This window comes from Notolepis coatsorum (genome assembly GCF_963971535.1).
Source record: "Notolepis coatsorum genome assembly, chromosome: 7".
Taxonomy (NCBI): domain Eukaryota; kingdom Metazoa; phylum Chordata; class Actinopteri; order Aulopiformes; family Paralepididae; genus Notolepis; species Notolepis coatsorum.
In genome coordinates, this window is record NC_140171.1 from 2,654,238 (window position 1) to 2,673,624 (window position 19,387).

Below are 19,387 nucleotides of genomic sequence, written 5' to 3' on the forward strand. Positions count from 1 at the left end.
CTGGTGGGCAGTCCCAATACATGTGCATAAATGTCCCTTCGTCTCCATTTGTACATTGGGAGCATTTTGAGTCTTGTTTAAGGCCCATTCTGTTCAGCCTTATAGGAGTCAAGTATGTCCTGTGAATATAGTTAAGATTGATTTGTTGATGGTCCGGGTTCCTTGATGTGAGACGGACATTTGCCCATGCTTCTTGCCAATCAAAGTCACTTTCCAGGTCTGGTATATCCCTCCTCCAGACAGAGTCTAGTTGGAGGGTTTCATACGAGGACGTTAGTAATTGATAATAAAAACCTGATACAAAACCTCCATCATATTATACTTTATCTTTTCTTTTAAAGGTCCCATATTGTAAAAAATTGCCTTTTCCAGTGTTTTGCATTGTTTTCAAGCAATCTTCAGCCTATTCCTTTTTTCGGTCATTGAGTTTGGATTTGGTGTGTGAGCTTACTTTGAATATGTACATTTGTGATTATTTATTATTATTATTATTATTATTATTATTATTATTATTATTATTATTATTATTATTATTATTATTATTATTATTATTATTATTATTATTATTATTATTATTATTATTATTATTATTATTATTATTATTATTATTATTATTATTATTATTATTATTATTATTATTATTATTATTTTTTTTTTTTTTTTTTTTTTTTTTTTTTTTTTTTTTTTTTTTTTTTTTTTTTTTGAAAGTCCACACAAGTGTATTTTTGATTGATCTGTAAACAAAGACTGAAAATAAACTATTCATCATCAAAACTATATTCATCATCATCATGTGGGGGCGACAGTGGCTCAGGACTGGAGAGCAGTCGTCTGGCAATCCGGAGGTTCCCGGTTCGATTCCCGCTCCTCCCGGGCAGCATGTCGATGTGTCCTTGAGTTGAGCAAGACATTTAACCCCTAATTGCTCCCGATGAGCAGGTTGGCACCTTGCATGGTTGCCTCCGCCGTCAGTGTGTGAATGAATGGGTAAATGTGAGGAACAAATTGTAAAGCGCTTTGGATAAAAGCGCTATATAAAAAAGCAGCCATTTACCATTTAAAAAGCAGCTATGTGGGGTTGTACCAACAACACTGACAAAATGTGAAATCTGTACCACGTCTGCAGTTCAGCTGAGACAGAAACGCCCCCTACTGAAACAAGCCATTCTGAATAGGGAGGTATAGTCTGACGTCACTGGTTGTTCCACCCGTATAGGGATTTATCATTGGGAAAATGGATTATCGGCTATTGTAACAATTCTGCTGCATGGAAATTGAAAAGCTTTCCATTTTTGCACAAAATGAGTTCCCTTCTATCACTAACATTATTGTTTAAAAAAATTTGGTTGAAATAAAATTTCGCGATGTTTTTGTATGATTAATTGGGAATATTTTCATGTTGAGCTATAGATTGTGGATGAATAAGCACAGAAAGGTACACCATGCCAATGTTAATGCTTTATTGTTACTCAGCTGATAGAGTTGTGCCCTTCCTGATGGCTTGTCGTACAGAACTTGTAAGTCGCTTTGGATAAAAGCGTCAGCTAAATGACTAAATGTAAATGTAAATGTTATTTGTTTTAAACGAGGCGACGGCCAGGTATCATAAAAACAAGCAATAAGCATACCCAAACATTGAAACATATATGCCTAAAAATATACAATACAAAAAAACTGCTAGAGGTAAATGCATGAGAAAACATGATGACAACATTTTACATAATTAAAGGTGCTATATAGATAACATTGTATTTAGCGCTAACCACTGGCCAGTATGGCTACTACCATAGTGTATTTATACTTGAATCATTGTACATAATAATACTGTAACACTGCACATGCATCAGATTAGCACTATTACTCAGTAGTACTCATTTATATATATTCCAGTTTAATCACTTGTACATTGTATAATATTGCTCTCTGCAGTTAGATGCCAACTTCTTTTCGTTGTACTGTACTTGTGCTGTATGATGGCCATACATTTCAATCTAATCTAATATAGTTTTGCTGTTTTTTTTTTGCCCCCCATTGACTTCAGTTAATGAAGTATAGATACTGTGTTTGGATTCTCTGTGTCACACAAACTAATACGACTTTTTTTTTTTTTTTTTTTTTAAGTTTAATAAGTAAAAGGTTTTATTTGAAATAGACGAGAGGAAAGTACGTAAGAACTGCTCAAAACAGATAAAGACAAGATGTGCATGATAAACGGCCAAAATCTGTATGATATGTGTAGAAAAAAGTATTACATTATAATAAATCTGAGATCATTAAAAAAAAGAAAAAAATTTAAGTTACTTATTATTCTCTAACAATTTGCCAACACTACATTTGCATCAATGATTTGGCTGGTGTCCTGGTGCAGAAGTGAAGTTAACCGGTCCATTAAAAGTGTTGCCAGTCATCTGATGAGCAACGACGACTGCACCATTCTGAGCAGAGATTGAGGGAGGAGCAGGAGGACGAGGAGCAGAAGAGAAGCCGGCGTCTCCTCCTCCCACGGCTGCCTGTCCACCTGGAGGGGAAGGGACAGAAACGGGGCATCAGACACAGAGAAATAGAGCCTGGTACATGAAATGACTCTTGAGGGGAAAAAGAACAGCCCTGTCTGACCTGCAGAGTCTATAGGCTAAATATCATCTGTAAGAAGTAGGGATGCACCAAGCAGCCGATTCCCATTCTGAGAACTAAACTTGAATTTCATATACGAAGAAGAGCGCCACTCGCTTTGACAACAAATGACCGCATTCAGGATAACGAATGCCCTTTTTTTTTTTCTGTGTCAAAAATGTAGAGAATCAAGTGACTTTCCTTTTTATTTCTCTGACTTGTTAAAGGTGCTATAGATAACAATGAGCCACTAGATGTCCCACTACTGGAGCTCCAGCATGTCTCAACTATAGAAGCGTGTTTATCTGCAGATCAGGTGCATTCCACGTGGGGAAAGAGGAAGTAGGGAGGGGCACGCAACATGTAAACAACATTCATTTTGGACCCGCCAAATTATTTTGTAATGATAAATACATAAATCAATCATTTATTTGGAGAAAAAGCAATACTTTTATTCTGCACCTTTCTAAAAGCTCTGTGGGAGTATTATTTAGAAGAAGAAAAAAGATTTATCTACATACAAATTAATGTTATCTGTAGCACCTTTAAATGTTTCTCTTGGTATACTGTATCAGGTTTTACTATTGAGGAAATTCTCCTGATACCTACTATACCTTTTAGCCCAGTACTATTTTTTAATATTTTTCTTATTTTACTACAGTTTTTATTTAATTTTGTACTGTAAATAGTTAAAACGTATAATAAATAATAAAGTTGTCCCCCGAAGAGCGGGGGAAGGTGGATGGAGTGCCCTCAAAAAAGGTCCGGGGAAAAAAGAGGGGGAAAAAAATGTTGTTAGTTCGGAATCTTGGAACTTGTTTGACTTGTTCTAGCGACTCGCTGGTAACACTCTAAAGTTCTTCCAACATTTACTGAATTTAAGTGTATGATTTCCAATCACTGTGTCAACTTGTGACTGTTTTAACTAATGTTTAAAACATTTTATAGCTCATTCGGCTTATTGACTCCCTGAAACGTCTAATTTTAGAATTGTATACCTTGTACATTTTATACAGAATCAGTTACCGTAAGCCCATTCAAGGGTATGATGATGACGTCAATGTTAAATAATATCTGTGTAGGTTAGTTAATTTGCATGCTGTAGTAGTAAACTAAGCTTACTTTAGCCCAATTCTGAATTAAGTGGGCGCGTTCTTCTAAAGAGTCCAATTTTATAGAAATACTTTTATTAGAAATACTTTTATTATCCCGTGGGAAATTTGACACTTACATTTGACACTTATGATTCTGAAGAGGGCTGAAGAAGCCCCACGTTTTAAAGTAGGCTACCTTAGGTGACAAAAACGAAAGTGTGACTCGAGGCTGCCACGTTGCGGCGAAACTCATCTGACAATGAAACGAAAGGTGTAACCGGCGCCTAATTACATAGGCCTACTGCACCAGAGATAACATGCAAGTCAATGTAGGTAGGCTACGCCTATTCTCATGCATGAGGCAAATTGTGGGGGGGAAGTGGGAACTGTCTCATTGATTTCGCTGCTTCAAAGCCGAGGAGCCAAACCAGTAACAAGTTCCCTTTTTTTTTCTTTTCTTTTTTTTACTCGTTTATGGTGTACTATTTGTCAAATAAACAAATCTAAACATTGTGCATCGACAAAAAAGCTTTAATAAAATTGAGCGCGAGTAACCTAAATGATGGAGAGGAGAGAGAGAGATTTGATTGATTTTGGGGCTCATTATTACACTTATTGGACCGAAGCCACATTTCCCGAGTCTAATTCAAAATGTATGAACCTGTACTTTTCATATCGTGCCTGCGGCCCTGGTCACATAATTTCCAAGGCAAAATAAATAGGTCTAATTCTAAATAATTATCTCATATAGCTGAATGAATGAATGAATGAATGCAAACTTTATTTGACAGATTGCAGAATGGGTACATGAATACAGTACACCTCAATACACACAATTGTTAAGGGGATGCAGACCAGAGAAAGACGTTTGTCTTGTTTACATCAGGGTCCCCCATTTTCAATTCATAGTGAAGAGCGCGCTTTGCTGCTCGTTTAATAAACTTTGAGTAGAGGCAAAAAAAACAGCCACCACCTATTATTTATTTTCATATAGTAAAACTTGCCTGCTGTCGATAACTTTGACTCCAGTTCCTTTGCATTGTTGTTGCAGCCGATCGCCGCCAGTAGCTTGACGGTCTCTTGAATGGCACGGGGTTCAGTGAAGACTTGAACCAGTTTATAGGCGAGATCCAGGCAATCAGCGTTCTGGACCGCATTGCGACGCACGCGTGGTTCCTCTCTGCGATCGATCAGTTTGTTCCGAAATCTTTTCAGGTCCACGTTGCTCCGGGACGTGTACAAGACCTTAGAAAGGCAGGTGCCTGAAATCATAAAAGGGCATAAATTAGTAAATGTAATGCGAGCGCGGGCGCGAGCGCAATTTTTGGGGTTAATACAAGTATATCATGGTACATTCAGTTTCACCGATAGATGTCACCAAAACTACATAGTGTCCCTTTAATAACACAATATGCGCTCCAGATCAACAGCTGCGAGAGAGAGAGAGAGAGAGAGAGAGAGAGAGAGAGAGAGAGAGAGAGAGAGAGAGAGAGAGAGAGAGAGAGAGAGAGAGAGAGAGATATGCTCCGTGATTTTCCTGCACTAGCAGCAGCAGACAGGGAGGGGCTGGCGACGTGTTTCACGAAAATATACAGTGCACTGCAAACCCGACATTTTATTTTGTTGGGCAAATACCTTACCTGATGTGTACTCTTGCTTTGTTTTAGTTGAAATAGTAACTGTAAAAAAAGAGGTCTCGACTCGAGTGTGAGGGCACCGTGAGCTCAACAACAGCTGGATATCAATTTCCTGTTCAGTGCACTGCTGGCCCTGCGCGGTTTACATGTTGGCTGGAAGGACCTATTATTTACGAGAGGGGTGGCATTTCTCTCTCTTTCTTTACCTAATATTTAGATTCTATCGTGACATCTTTCATTTGGAAGGGCAGGGCAGTATATATATATGTGCAACTGTAAAAAAAAAAAAAAAAAAAAAAAGAGGGTGGCATAAAAAGGGCACTTTCTAATGAGAAACGAAAAAGGCAGGTGCCCGGGCACCCCTTCACCCCTATGTATGCACGTGCGTCGTCGCTCAAGTCTTCCAATGCCTCAAATATAAAGGCATGGGCGGTTTTGGCCATGTCTGTTGTTCAAACGTGAAATATACAACAGCGCAGTCTCGTTGAGTCCAAAACTAAAGTGAGTTACACAGACAGACATACAGTTACATAAACACGCTAAGATACGGAACTAATAATGCTTCCTGCAGGGGCGAACTTTCCTCTATAGGGAGGGAGGGACAGGGGGGCCCGGGGCCGGGGGACATGTCCCCCTCTAGCCTTCAAATAAGCTGAGACCGGCAGAAAAACGTGTTTGTAAGTGTTAAGGTATTTTATGACTACACACAGCACCACGGTTTAAAGGAGGAAGGGTGATCTTATCTCTTTTCAAACAGATATACTGAGACGGAGCAGGATGAAAATCATACAGGAGGCCGCACTCCTTAAATTACTGAAAAGTGTCTTAAATTATCTATGCATTATAGGCAAACGAGTCAATATCTATGGCATGATTTGGCATTCATTTAGAAGATTAAAAGGATACTAAATATTTATAGTCTAAAATGTAAAGTACATATAAATAAACATAACGTTCTCTCTGATTATAAGAACAGGTAATGAGGATGATCAAACGATACAAGAATTGTTTAGCCTATGTAGATTATGTTTTGAATTAGAAATGACAATAACCCTATGATTGTAATTAATCTGATAAAGTCTTTTTCAGGTATAATAGAAGGTACAAACAATAATAAAAGAAGCGGTGTGTTTGTCTTTGAAAATTACCAAACAATATATATGTCTATGGTGGAATTGATAAGTGTACTGTTTTAACCAGGATAAAATTAATCTCCTCTAATACGGGCAGTGGTGCAGTCGTAATATGGGCCAAGGCCAAACGCCACGCGCACGCGCATACACGTCTCTCTCCTCTTTCATGAGGCGGAGCTGGGGACGAGACGGGCGGTCTTTTGTCACATAACACACACACACACACCTACACACACACACACACACGCACACACACACACACACACACACACACACACCTACACACACACACACACACACACACACACACACACACACACACACACACACACACACACACAGTCTAGGTGATAAGTGCCGGCCGGGGTATACGGCGCGACGAGTCATTTTTGTGTCGTCACGCCGTATACCCCGGCCGGCACTTATCACCTAGACTTTGCAGAATAATAGGATGCGCGCACTTCTGCCTCAGTGACGTAGCCTAAACGGCGTTTAACCGCGTTTGACCACCACTGCATGCCTGAATACGGGGAAGAGGAGTGTCTGAAATAAACGTCCCCAGTTATCAAAGTCCAGACCAGGCATTGATTTGGGCTAATTTGATGTAGGATTCAGGAAAGCATCTATATTAATGACCAAGAACATAGCTGTTGACTATATCATGCATGACCTAAACTATATAAGAAGATTAAATGCATTTATTAAAGGGGAACTATTTTACTATTTCTTTCACTATTTGGGCACTTTTACACAATTCCTGTGAGTTTATGGAACACCTCTGTAATTATATATATTTTTTAATTCATTGTTTTGTATTTCTAATCAAGTCCTCAAAAACAGCATTTTTCTACCTCAAGATCTCGAGCCGTTTTGAGCCTGGCCACCTAAACCACTGCGCCGCGGCGCCGGCGCCTGAACATTATCATGCAGCGGTGTCTTTCTGACATCACAAATCAGCACATTTTCAGATGACTCAGTTCAGTGAGTTTCAAGTTCAAGTTTCAAGTTTCTTTAATAGTTGTCATACAGAAGTACAGAATACTTTCATACAAAATGCTTCTTACTGTTACGCTCCAGAGACTGTGCTAGACAAGATAGTATCAAATAACATAGTATAGCATGTAGTTTAGAAGAAGAAAATGAGGTCACAGTGTTCGGTATAGACATATGTACAATGTTCTGAGTTACCATATAATATACAATACTATGCAGTGTACTAATGTACAGTACTATATAGTGCAAAGCAGAAATGGGATGAGGTACAATTTAGGTACAATTTACAGTAAGGTGTACGAGTTGTAGTGCAATCCTTCATCAATAAATATAAAGTGTGGGGAGTGGGTGCTACAGTGTGTTTGTTTAAAGTGGGTGTGTGCTATAAAGTGTGTGGAGTGGGTGCTACAGTGTGTCTGTTTAAAGTGAGTGTGTGCGTGTGGATGTGTGTGCTATGTGCGTTTGGTGGTTGTTGTTGTGTAGTGTTCATTGTTCGTTTAGCAGTCTGATGGCCTGGGGATAGAAGCTTCTTCTGAGTCTTTCTGTGCTCGCCTTGAGACTCCGGTATCGCTTGCCTGACCGCAGCAGTTCAAAGAGGCAGTTGTTCGGGTGACTGGAGTCTTTAATGATTCTCTTAGCCTTGCCCTTGCAACGCTTGTTGTAAATGTTCTGGAGGGTGGGGAGCCCCCCTCCAATTGTGCGTTCGGCTGAACGTGTCACTCTTTGTAGTCTGCTTCGGTCTTGTGCAGTGCTATTCCCAAACCAGGAGGTGATGTTGCCAGTCAAGATGCTCTCTATTGTACATGAGTAGAAGTTCTTAAGGATCTTCTGACTGACTTGGAACTTCCTTAGGCGCCTGAGGAAGTAGAGGCGTTGTCGTGCCTTCTTCACAACACTGTCAATGTGTGTGGTCCATGTCAAGTCCTCGGATATGTAGGCTCCGAGGTACTTAAAGCTGTTGACTCTCTCAACCGGTGCACCGTCGATGCTGAGGGGGCTGTAGTCCTTGACCCCCGACCTCCTGAAGTCCACAATCATCTCCTTTGTTTTGCTGACGTTCAGGGAGAGGCTGTTATCCTGGCACCATCCCGCCAGGACCTTGACCTCTTCCAGGTAGGCCCTCTCGTCGTTGGCAGAGATCAGGCCCACCACCACTGTGAATATTGTGAGAGGAGAATTGGAAGAATGCGCCAATATGAGAATTAGAGACATAGATCATATTAATATAAGTCCACATAGCTAGGAAACAATGCTAAACACTGAAAAAGGCCATTTATAAGATAGTTCCCCTTTAAGGAATGCCAATACTCTGGCATGCATGGGTTGGGATTGGGAAGCAATAGTTTACAAATAAAGATACAGTACATGTCAAGTTAGTAGCCTACACTTACTGGGAAATGTTAATCAAAACTGCATTCATCCCATTCACCTTATTTTTTTTCTTTTTACTTTGAAATCTCAAACTAATTATGATTTGTGACACACTCTTCTCATTTCCCCAAAACAAACAGGGCCATCATTTTTTTTTTTAATTTTTTTTTATTATTGCAAAACAAAAATTATTAAAAGTCAGTACTCAACACATAATGCATAATGAAACTAACAGTCAAGGTGGCTAAAATGACATGCAAGTACAGAAACAGAAAACAAAAAAAAGTCTATAATAATATTTTAACGTATATAGTGTATATCCAACGAAATTACCAATTATACAAATGCCTTATACAGGATAAACCCCTAATACCTATTTTCTAAAACCCTACACACATATGCTCCAGCTCGAACCCCCCCCTCCCGGACCCCTCCTTGGATAGTACCTCCATTATCCCTCACTCCTAACCAGACACTACCATTATAAGCTAGCTTTTATTCTCTCCACCACTTCTAACCACATTGACATTTTGGATTCGTTGAGACCCAGAATTCTTGCTGTAGATATTTCTTGATAAATCACATCGAGATATGTAAGAGACCAAACCTTCCGGCACATTTTTTCCGGTTGAAACCAGCGTGATGCGATCAGTTTTTTAGCTACTGTGATACCCGATAAAACCAATCTCTTTAGCTGTGGATTTACTGTAAACTCAAAAACATCATTCAATAGTAATACAGAGGGGTGTACTGGTATATTCCAAGATACGAGTTTTGATAATTGTTGGGTCACATCTTTCCAGAATGTCTTAACTGGTGGGCAGTCCCAATACATGTGCATAAATGTCCCTTCGTCTCCATTTGTACATTGGGAGCATTTTGAGTCTTGTTTAAGGCCCATTCTGTTCAGCCTTATAGGAGTCAAGTATGTCCTGTGAATATAGTTAAGATTGATTTGTTGATGGTCCGGGTTCCTTGATGTGAGACGGACATTTGCCCATGCTTCTTGCCAATCAAAGTCACTTTCCAGGTCTGGTATATCCCTCCTCCAGACAGAGTCTAGTTGGAGGGTTTCATACGAGGACGTTAGTAATTGATAATAAAAACCTGATACAAAACCTCCATCATATTATACTTTATCTTTTCTTTTAAAGGTCCCATATTGTAAAAAATTGCCTTTTCCAGTGTTTTGCATTGTTTTCAAGCAATCTTCAGCCTATTCCTTTTTTCGGTCATTGAGTTTGGATTTGGTGTGTGAGCTTACTTTGAATATGTACATTTGTGATTATTTATTATTATTATTATTATTATTATTATTATTATTATTATTATTATTATTATTATTATTATTATTATTATTATTATTATTATTATTATTATTATTATTATTATTATTATTATTATTATTATTATTATTATTATTATTATTATTATTATTATTTTTTTCTTTTCTTTTGAAAGTCCACACAAGTGTGTTTTTGATTGATCTGTAAACAAAGACTGAAAATAAACTATTCATCATCAAAACTATATTCATCATCATCATGTGGGGGCGACAGTGGGTCGGGACTGGAGAGCAGTCGTCTGGCAATCCGGAGGTTCCCGGTTCGATTCCCGCTCCTCCCGGGCAGCATGTCGATGTGTCCTTGAGTTGAGCAAGACATTTAACCCCTAATTGCTCCCGATGAGCAGGTTGGCACCTTGCATGGTTGCCTCCGCCGTCAGTGTGTGAATGAATGGGTAAATGTGAGGAACAAATTGTAAAGCGCTTTGGATAAAAGCGCTATATAAAAAAGCAGCCATTTACCATTTAAAAAGCAGCTATGTGGGTTAACTTGTACCAACAACACTGACAAAATGTGAAATCTGTACCACGTCCCGTTTCTGCAGTTCAGCTGAGACAGAAACGCCCCCTACTGAAACAAGCCATTCTGAATAGGGAGGTATAGTCTGACGTCACTGGTTGTTCCACCCGTATATAGGGATTTATCATTGGGAAAATGGATTATCGGCTATTGTAACAATTCTGCTGCATGGAAATTGAAAAGCTTTCCATTTTTGCACAAAATGAGTTCCCTTCTATCACTAACATTATTGTTTAAAAATATTTGGTTGAAATAAAATTTCGCAATATTCTTTTATGATTAATTGGGAATATTTTCATGTTGAGCTATAGATTGTGGATGAATAAGCACAGAAAGGTACACCATGCCAATGTTAATGCTTTATTTGTTTTAAACGAGGCGACGGCCAGGTATCATAAAAACAAGCAATAAGCATATACCCAAACATTGAAACATATATGCCTAAAAATATACAATACAAAAAAACTGCTAGAGGTAAATGCATGAGAAAACATGATGACAACATTTTACATAATTAAAGGTGCTATATAGATAACATTGTATTTAGCCCTAACCACTGGCCAGTATGGCTACTACCATAGTGTATTTATACTTGAATCATTGTACATAATAATACTGTAACACTGCACATGCATCAGATTAGCACTATTACTCAGTAGTACTCATTTATATATATTCCAGTTTAATCACTTGTACATTGTATAATATTGCTCTCTGCAGTTAGATGCCAACTTCTTTTCGTTGTACTGTACTTGTGCTGTATGATGGCAATACATTTAAATCTAATCTAATATAGTTTTGCTGTTTTTCTTTTGCCCCCCATTGACTTCAATTAATCAAGTATAGATACTGTGTTTGGATTCTCTGTGTCACACAAACTAATACGATTTTTTTTTTAACGTTTAATAAGTAAAGGGTTTTATTTGAAATAGATGAGAGGAAAGTACGTAAGAACTGCTCAAAACAGATAAAGACGAGATGTGCATGATAAACGGCCAAAATCTGTATCATATGTGTAGAAAAAAAGTATAACATTATAATAAATCTGAGATCATAAAAAAAAAAAAAAAATGAAGTTACTTATTATTCTCTAACAATTTGCCAACACTACATTTGCATCAATGATTTGGCTGGTGTCCTGGTGCAGAAGTGAAGTTAACCGGTCCATTAAAAGTGTTGCCAGTCATCTGATGAGCAACGACGACTGCACCATTCTGAGCAGAGATTGAGTGAGGAGCAGGAGGACGAAGAGCAGAAGAGGAGCCGGCGTCTCCTCCTCCCACGGCTGCCTGTCCACCTGGAGGGGAAGGGACAGAAACGGGGCATCAGACATGGAGAAATAGAGCCGGGTACATGAAATGACTCTTGAGGAAAAAAAGAACAGCCCTGTCTGACCTGCAGAGTCTATAGGCTAAATATCATCTGTAAGAAGTAGGGATGCACCAAGCAGCCGATTCCCATTCTGAGAACTAAACTTGAATTTCATATACGAAGACGAGCGCCACTCGCTTTGACAACAAATGACCGCATTCAGGATAACGAATGCCCCTTTTTTTTCTGTGTCAAAAATGTAGAGAATCAAGTGACTTTCCTTTTTATTTCTCTGACTTGTTAAAGGTGCTATAGATAACAATGAGCCACTAGATGTCCCACTACTGGAGCTCCAGCATGTCTCAACTATAGAAGCATGTTTATCTGCAGATCAGGTGCATTCCACGTGGGGAAAGAGGAAGTAGGGAGGGGAATAGGGGATACATGCACGCACCATGTAAACAACATTCATTTTGGACCCGCCAAATTATTTTTTAATGATAAATACATAAATCAATCATTTATTTGGAGAAAAAGCAATACTTTTATTCTGCACCTTTCTAAAAGCTCTGTGGGAGTATTATTTAGAAAAGAAAAATGATTAATCTACATACAAATTAATGTTATCTGTAGCACCTTTAAATGTTTCTCTTGGTATACTGTATCAGGTTTTACTATTGAGGAAATTCTCCTGATACCCACTATACCTTTTAGCCTATATGGCCCTATATCCGACACCGATATCGGTGCATCCCTCATAAGAAGATAATTGTACTGCTATAATACTAAATCTATAGAGAACATTTGTACCTCTGGTCACTCTGGTTCCCTTCTTTAATTTATCTGCAGCATTGTGGTGGCCCATCTCCTTCAGAATCTCAATAGTGATAGTCACAGCCCCCTCTTCGTGGTATCTGTCCACCATTGCATCCACTGTGTCGTCGCGCCGTCTCGCTCCCTCCATTAGGCCCCTGGGAATGGGTTCAAAACCCTCCCATGTTGAATGAGTGAGGTGCCATTGGAACTTCTTCACGTCGTCACCAACCATACCCTCCAGTATAGCCAGGAGCCTCTGTTCGGTCATCGTAGATCACTGGCCACGGATGGGAAACCAATCTGTAATGTCAAGCCACATGTTATGGGGGAATACAGATACATGACAGCGTATATAGGTCTTGCTGTGGAAATGCGCAACATGTCATCTAACTAGTGCGAAATGAATAAATCACGTTCAAAATATAAATAACTTCTCCACCACTGTTTGTGATTCTGCCTAAATCAATTTTTTTTAAAGCAGCTGAGTGCGTGCTTCACTATAGTCGCATTTGATAACTTTCGTCTCTCTCTCTCTCACTCTCTGTACGTTCAATGATTTGAATTTAATTGAGAGTGTTTTGTGTGTGTGTGTGTGTGTGTGTGTGTGTGTGTGTGTGTGTGTGTGTGTGTGTGTGTGTGTGTGTGTGTGTGTGAATGTACTATAGGCTATCTTTTTACATGGATTAGGGCAGGCTAATAATTACTAATGAGCTTTAACAATCCTGATTTCTTCAAAAGGAAGGTATTGATTTACATAATCTTTTTTCAAGTCAAGAAAATACGATGAAGCTTATCTCATTCTTGGTGAGATTTCTCTCAATAAAAAAACAACAACACACAGTTCGAGTGTCTATTGAACTGTTTTGTTATATATGTTATTATTCGAACAAAGGGATTACACATTTCATAATTGTTTCCCCTCAGTTTTTGGTTATTGTTACAGAATGTTATTGTTAAGTGGGACTCGCACAATTTGATATTGATGTTATTTCAATCAATTTAAACTTGGTCCATTTCATGACTATTTTGTTGGGGCGAGGGGGGGGGGGCCCAAAACATGTTGGTCCTCCAAAGGGGGGCCTGACAGAACAGGTTTGAGGACCACTGTCTTAGAGAGACCAATGATCTAAACCCCCTGACTGAGCACAACATTTTTTTTTATCCACTTTTTCTCCCATTTTCTATATTTTCTCCCATCCCAATTTCGTATCATCCAATTCAACCCTCCCCTGTCACGAACGCTGTTTCTTGCCTCCCACAAGCCGGCTGCAATGTGGACTAAGTCATACATAGCACAAGTCCCCTCCGGTACTTGAGGTAACAGCAGTCGCATCTTTTCACCTGCGCAGCTCGATCTCTCAGTGGCGAGGAGTAACGCGTGGGAGGCTCACGCTGCCCCCGACACTTCCTGATTCTACTGCGCAGGCGCACCAACCGACCTGTAGGAGTCGCTGTCCACAACGCCCGATCCCCACCCATCAGTTTCCCACCCCCTAATACGGCCAATGTGTATTAGTATGAATGACCAGCTAAACTGAAAGCAATGTGGAGCGCTGGGCTCGAACAGGCAAGCCCAGCGTCTCCGTCATTCGTGGCGAGCGCCTTGCCCACTAAGCCATGTAGCCGCCCACCCTGAGCACAACATTTATAGGAAACAGGCACTGGAGGAAATCAGAATGTTGCATCAACAGCCTGGTGTAAGATGGTTATTACGCAGATATATGGTTGAATACAAAATATAGGCTGGCCAAGGAAATGGGTAGATCAGTGTACTGTTAGTGTTAGTACCTATAGGCTAGACAGGTCAGGCAACACAGAACTCATAAATTATTATAAATATTATTATGAGTCATAATAACATTTAAAATGCGCATAAGGCTAGATCTAAGCTTGTTTTAGAACAAAACACACTATGAAAATCCTTGAAAAATACAATATGGCTACACAACAATAAAAAAAGTCTCCAATCAAGGGCTCTCCAACGCGCTCTCTTACGCGCGCTGCGTAAAGTGCCTATTATAGTGCCGCCATTACCACATGGGGGACCCTGATGGAAACAAGACAAACGTCTTTCTCAGGTCTGCATCCCCTTAACAATTGTATGTATTGAGCCGTACTGTATTGTACCCATTCTGCAATCTGTTAAATAAAGTTTTCATTCATTCATTCATTCACAATAAAGCACTACTAATATTAGAGCAGTTTGAGGGGAAAATATACTTACTTGTTAAAAGTACACGACGCTACACAATCTCCAGAGGATGACGCAGACGCACAACTGCAGCGAGTAGATGTTAGTTTCGATTTAAAGTTTCCGGGAAACTTCTTGACTGAAATGCAGAGAGACTCTGTGCGCAATCTGCGCGTGCGGAGGTTGGGAGTAGGTGCGTAAAAGTGCCGATGGACTGGTCTCTCCGCCTTCAGGGGACTAATGCCTATTATTATATTATGACTGAATTCCACACGTTTGGTCGAAAACTCCACCCACTGCTTCCTCATCGGACTTCTCTCTCTGTGTCCTGGTGTGTGTGTGTGTGTGTGTGTGTGTGTGTGTGTGTGTGTGTGTGTGTGACTGACAAACTGAATGCGCTAATAAGACTTACAACAACAAATACAAACAACACAATACAACAAATAGCCTATATGACACGAATCGGAATTGAGTTTGGTGTGAAAAGAACAACTTAACCGTTGTACCGTCTTTTACTAGTACTCTGCTATAGTGATCTCCCTTGCCTATATTACTAACTATATGCTAATTATGTCTAAACTACTATGCACTCAAGACTGTAGCACCCAAGTTCGAAGAACAATTTTACTGTTAATTTTACTCTGAAAGTCCAGAGTCGCACCCGAATTCCTGCTGACTTGTACACAACTTGTAAGTCGCTTTGGATAAAAGAGTCAAGCTAAATTACTAAAATGTAAATGCTATGTAAAATGTAAAATGTAAATGCCCCCCCCCCCCCCCCCACCCACCCAACCACCTCCAATGTACAGTCCCCACCCACCCCTCCTACCCAACCCCCCCCCCCCCACTCCTACCTAATTCAGATGTTAGTTTCGATTTAAAGTTTCCGGAAAACTTCTTGACAGAAATGGAGAAGTATGCAACTGCAGAGACGCAGAGCGGCGCTCTCAGGACCGGCGGTCTGACGGCTCGGGCACATTGAACGCGCACGAATTTCACGCACGGGTTCCTAGCGGGATCGCGCGCCTGGCCAGACAGCAGTGTGCTAGGGAGAGTCCGACTTCTTGATTGATTAATTGATTGATTGATTGATTGATTGAAAAGTTTATTAACAGATTGCAGAATGGGTACAGTACAGTACAGTTCAATACACACAATTGTTAAGGGGATGCAGACCAGAGAAAGACTTTCGTCTTGTTTACATCAGGGTCCCCCATTTTCAATTCATCAACATATATGACATATACACGACATACAGATAGACAGTACTGCTACATCTATACATTTATGACATACCAGATTTGCAAATACAGTACTGTTTGTGATACAAAAAGTGTCCAGAAAAAGAGTGATACATTTGACGTAGAAACTGGACATTGGGGGAAGTTGGGTAGGTGGGGTTGGGTGGGGGGGGGGGGGGGTAGGGGACACACACTGTACACTGTACATTGGAATACTGACAAAGCCATACTTGGTAATTTACTGTACAACTGGGTTAGGACATTTGTAGGGGCCAGTTTCGAATTGCAGTGTTTTTGAAAGTGGGTAGTGATTCACATTCCTTTACAGCTTTGGGTAGGGCGTTCCACATTGATGTGGCATAATTACGAAACGTGTTTAGTCCCTTGTTTGCGCCGAGTCTGGGTTTAACATGATTTGTGGAGCTCCCTCTGGTGTTGTGATCGTGGTATTCACTGACCTTTGGGAAGTATTTTGACATGTACATGGGTACCTTGGTCGTGTAGTGTATCTTGTAGACCACCCAATGGCTGAATTGGGTCACGAGACCGCTGCCATCTTAGCGCCAAATGAATATAAATATAGGATTGATTGATTGAAAACTTTATTTAACAGGTTGCAGAATGGGTACAGTACAGTCAAGATATTGTGTGAGCAAAAGTATAGTTAATTTACTCATACAGCTCACAGTGCGACGAATTGCAATACTCCAATTCAGCCATTGGGTGGGAGGCGCTGCTGAGCGGTCGCTAGACCGCCGGTCTGCGTCTATTTTTTTACCAACGGATTTCCAGTTCCGCGTGCGCGTTCTGCGATCTGATTGGCCACTGATGTTTCTGGTGCGATCTGATTGGACACTGACGTTTCTGGTCATGTGACATGTGCGCCCAATCGCGTGACGCCTGTGTCTTTGCCCATTTCCGCCTCGAACGGCATGCAAACTACCTAACGCCTAGTTTATCACTGGTTAAGCTTAGGCGACTCTTTCGAAGTTGGTTAAGGTTAGAGTTTGGAATCAGGGCTGGTGTTCTATCGCCCTGCTCCAAGACAAACTCTAACCTTAACCAACTTCGAAAGAGTGCCTAAGCTTAACCGGTGAAAGAAACAGGCGTCACACGATTGGCCGCACATGTCACACGACCAGAAACGTCAGTGGCCAATCAGATCGCAGAACGTGCACGCGGAACTGGAAATCCGTTGGTAAAAGTATTGACACCGCCGGTCTTCGCTCTGAGGCTCTGCAGTTGCATACTATTGGAGAAATGTGGAAGATTGACAATCCAGAGAGACTCTGTGCGCAATCTGCGCGTGCCGATGGACTGGTCTCTCCGCATTCAGGAGACTTATAGAAATTAATATGTGCCATAATAACTGGTGTTATTTGTCTAATAGCCTTCAAAAATATACCACAGTATACAAGTCTATTGGATCATGTGCAGCAGCACCCTCACAGCCGTAGATACAAACAACCACTTAATGCTAAGGCTCTCATGATGTCTCATCCACATTCATTCATTTTCTCCCCTCTCTCTCTCTCCCATGAGCTCAATGTAACGCAGTGGTCTATCCTCCCACAAACAGCTCATCGAACTGTAATTAATACAACACAATTAAGCGTTCAGCGCCCACGGTTGACATTTCATGGAGGACAAGTTCAAACTCATTTGTTCAAAATGCATTCATGGAAGACAATTTTGGGATATGCGCGAGCGAGATTATGTGCCAAATTAATGTTAGCATTGCTTTATTTGTTGTTGGTGAAATGCCCCTTCAATATTTAGGCTGCATTGATTTGGGCTAATTTGATGTAGGATTCAGGAAAGCATCTATATTAATGACCAAGAACATAGCTGTTGACTATATCATGCATGACCTAAACTATATAAGAAGATTAAATGCATTTATTAAAGGGGAACTATTTTACTATTTCTTTCACTATTTGGGCACTTTTACACAATTCCTGTGAGTTTATGGAACACCTCTGTAATTATATATATTTTTTAATTCATTGTTTTGTATTTCTAATCAAGTCCTCAAAAACAGCATTTTTCTACCTCAAGATCTCGAGCCGTTTTGAGCCTGGCCACCTAAACCACTGCGCCGCGGCGCCGGCGCCTGAACATTATCATGCAGCGGTGTCTTTCTGACATCACAAATCAGCACATTTTCAGATGACTCAGTTCAGTGAGTTTCAAGTTCAAGTTTCAAGTTTCTTTAATAGTTGTCATACAGAAGTACAGAATACTTTCATACAAAATGCTTCTTACTGTTAAGCTCCAGAGACTGTGCTAGACAAGATAGTATCAAATAACATAGTATAGCATGTAGTTTAGAAGAAGAAAATGAGGTCACAGTGTTCGGTATAGACATATGTACAATGTTCTGAGTTACCATATAATATACAATACTATGCAGTGTACTAATGTACAGTACTATATAGTGCAAAGCAGAAATGGGATGAGGTACAATTTAGGTACAATTTACAGTAAGGTGTACGAGTTGTAGTGCAATCCTTCATCAATAAATATAAAGTGTGGGGAGTGGGTGCTACAGTGTGTTTGTTTAAAGTGGGTGTGTGCTATAAAGTGTGTGGAGTGGGTGCTACAGTGTGTCTGTTTAAAGTGAGTGTGTGCGTGTGGATGTGTGTGCTATGTGCGTTTGGTGGTTGTTGTTGTGTAGTGTTCATTGTTCGTTTAGCAGTCTGATGGCCTGGGGATAGAAGCTTCTTCTGAGTCTTTCTGTGCTCGCCTTGAGACTCCGGTATCGCTTGCCTGACCGCAGCAGTTCAAAGAGGCAGTTGTTCGGGTGACTGGAGTCTTTAATGATTCTCTTAGCCTTGCCCTTGCAACGCTTGTTGTAAATGTTCTGGAGGGTGGGGAGCCCCCCTCCAATTGTGCGTTCGGCTGAACGTGTCACTCTTTGTAGTCTGCTTCGGTCTTGTGCAGTGCTATTCCCAAACCAGGAGGTGATGTTGCCAGTCAAGATGCTCTCTATTGTACATGAGTAGAAGTTCTTAAGGATCTTCTGACTGACTTGGAACTTCCTTAGGCGCCTGAGGAAGTAGAGGCGTTGTCGTGCCTTCTTCACAACACTGTCAATGTGTGTGGTCCATGTCAAGTCCTCG

General features: G+C 40.3%; 1 protein-coding gene across 1 annotated transcript; it reads right to left on the reverse strand.

Moving 5' to 3' along the window:
* Positions 1-11,094: 11,094 nt before the first annotated feature.
* LOC311231441 (caspase b-like) lies at positions 11,095-15,226 on the reverse strand. The gene is made up of 3 exons (XM_084318021.1): positions 15,058-15,226; positions 12,828-13,133; positions 11,095-12,003 (listed from the first exon to the last, which is right to left on the reverse strand). The coding sequence occupies exons 2-3, from the start codon at positions 13,099-13,101 to the stop codon at positions 11,825-11,827; spliced, it is 453 nt and encodes a 150-aa protein (XP_084174147.1). The 5' UTR covers positions 13,102-13,133; positions 15,058-15,226; the 3' UTR covers positions 11,095-11,824.
* Between the last annotated feature and the right edge of the window lie 4,161 nt (positions 15,227-19,387).

Bases quoted from the DNA above. Each gene is read 5' to 3' on its own strand.
- LOC311231441 (XM_084318021.1), bottom strand. From the start codon at position 13,101: ATGACCGAACAGAGGCTCCTGGCTATACTGGAGGGTATGGTTGGTGAC. The intron at 12,004-12,827 runs GTACAAATGTTC...CTTCCCCTCCAG, and splicing joins GGGAACCAGAGTGACCAGAG to GTGGACAGGCAGCCGTGGGA.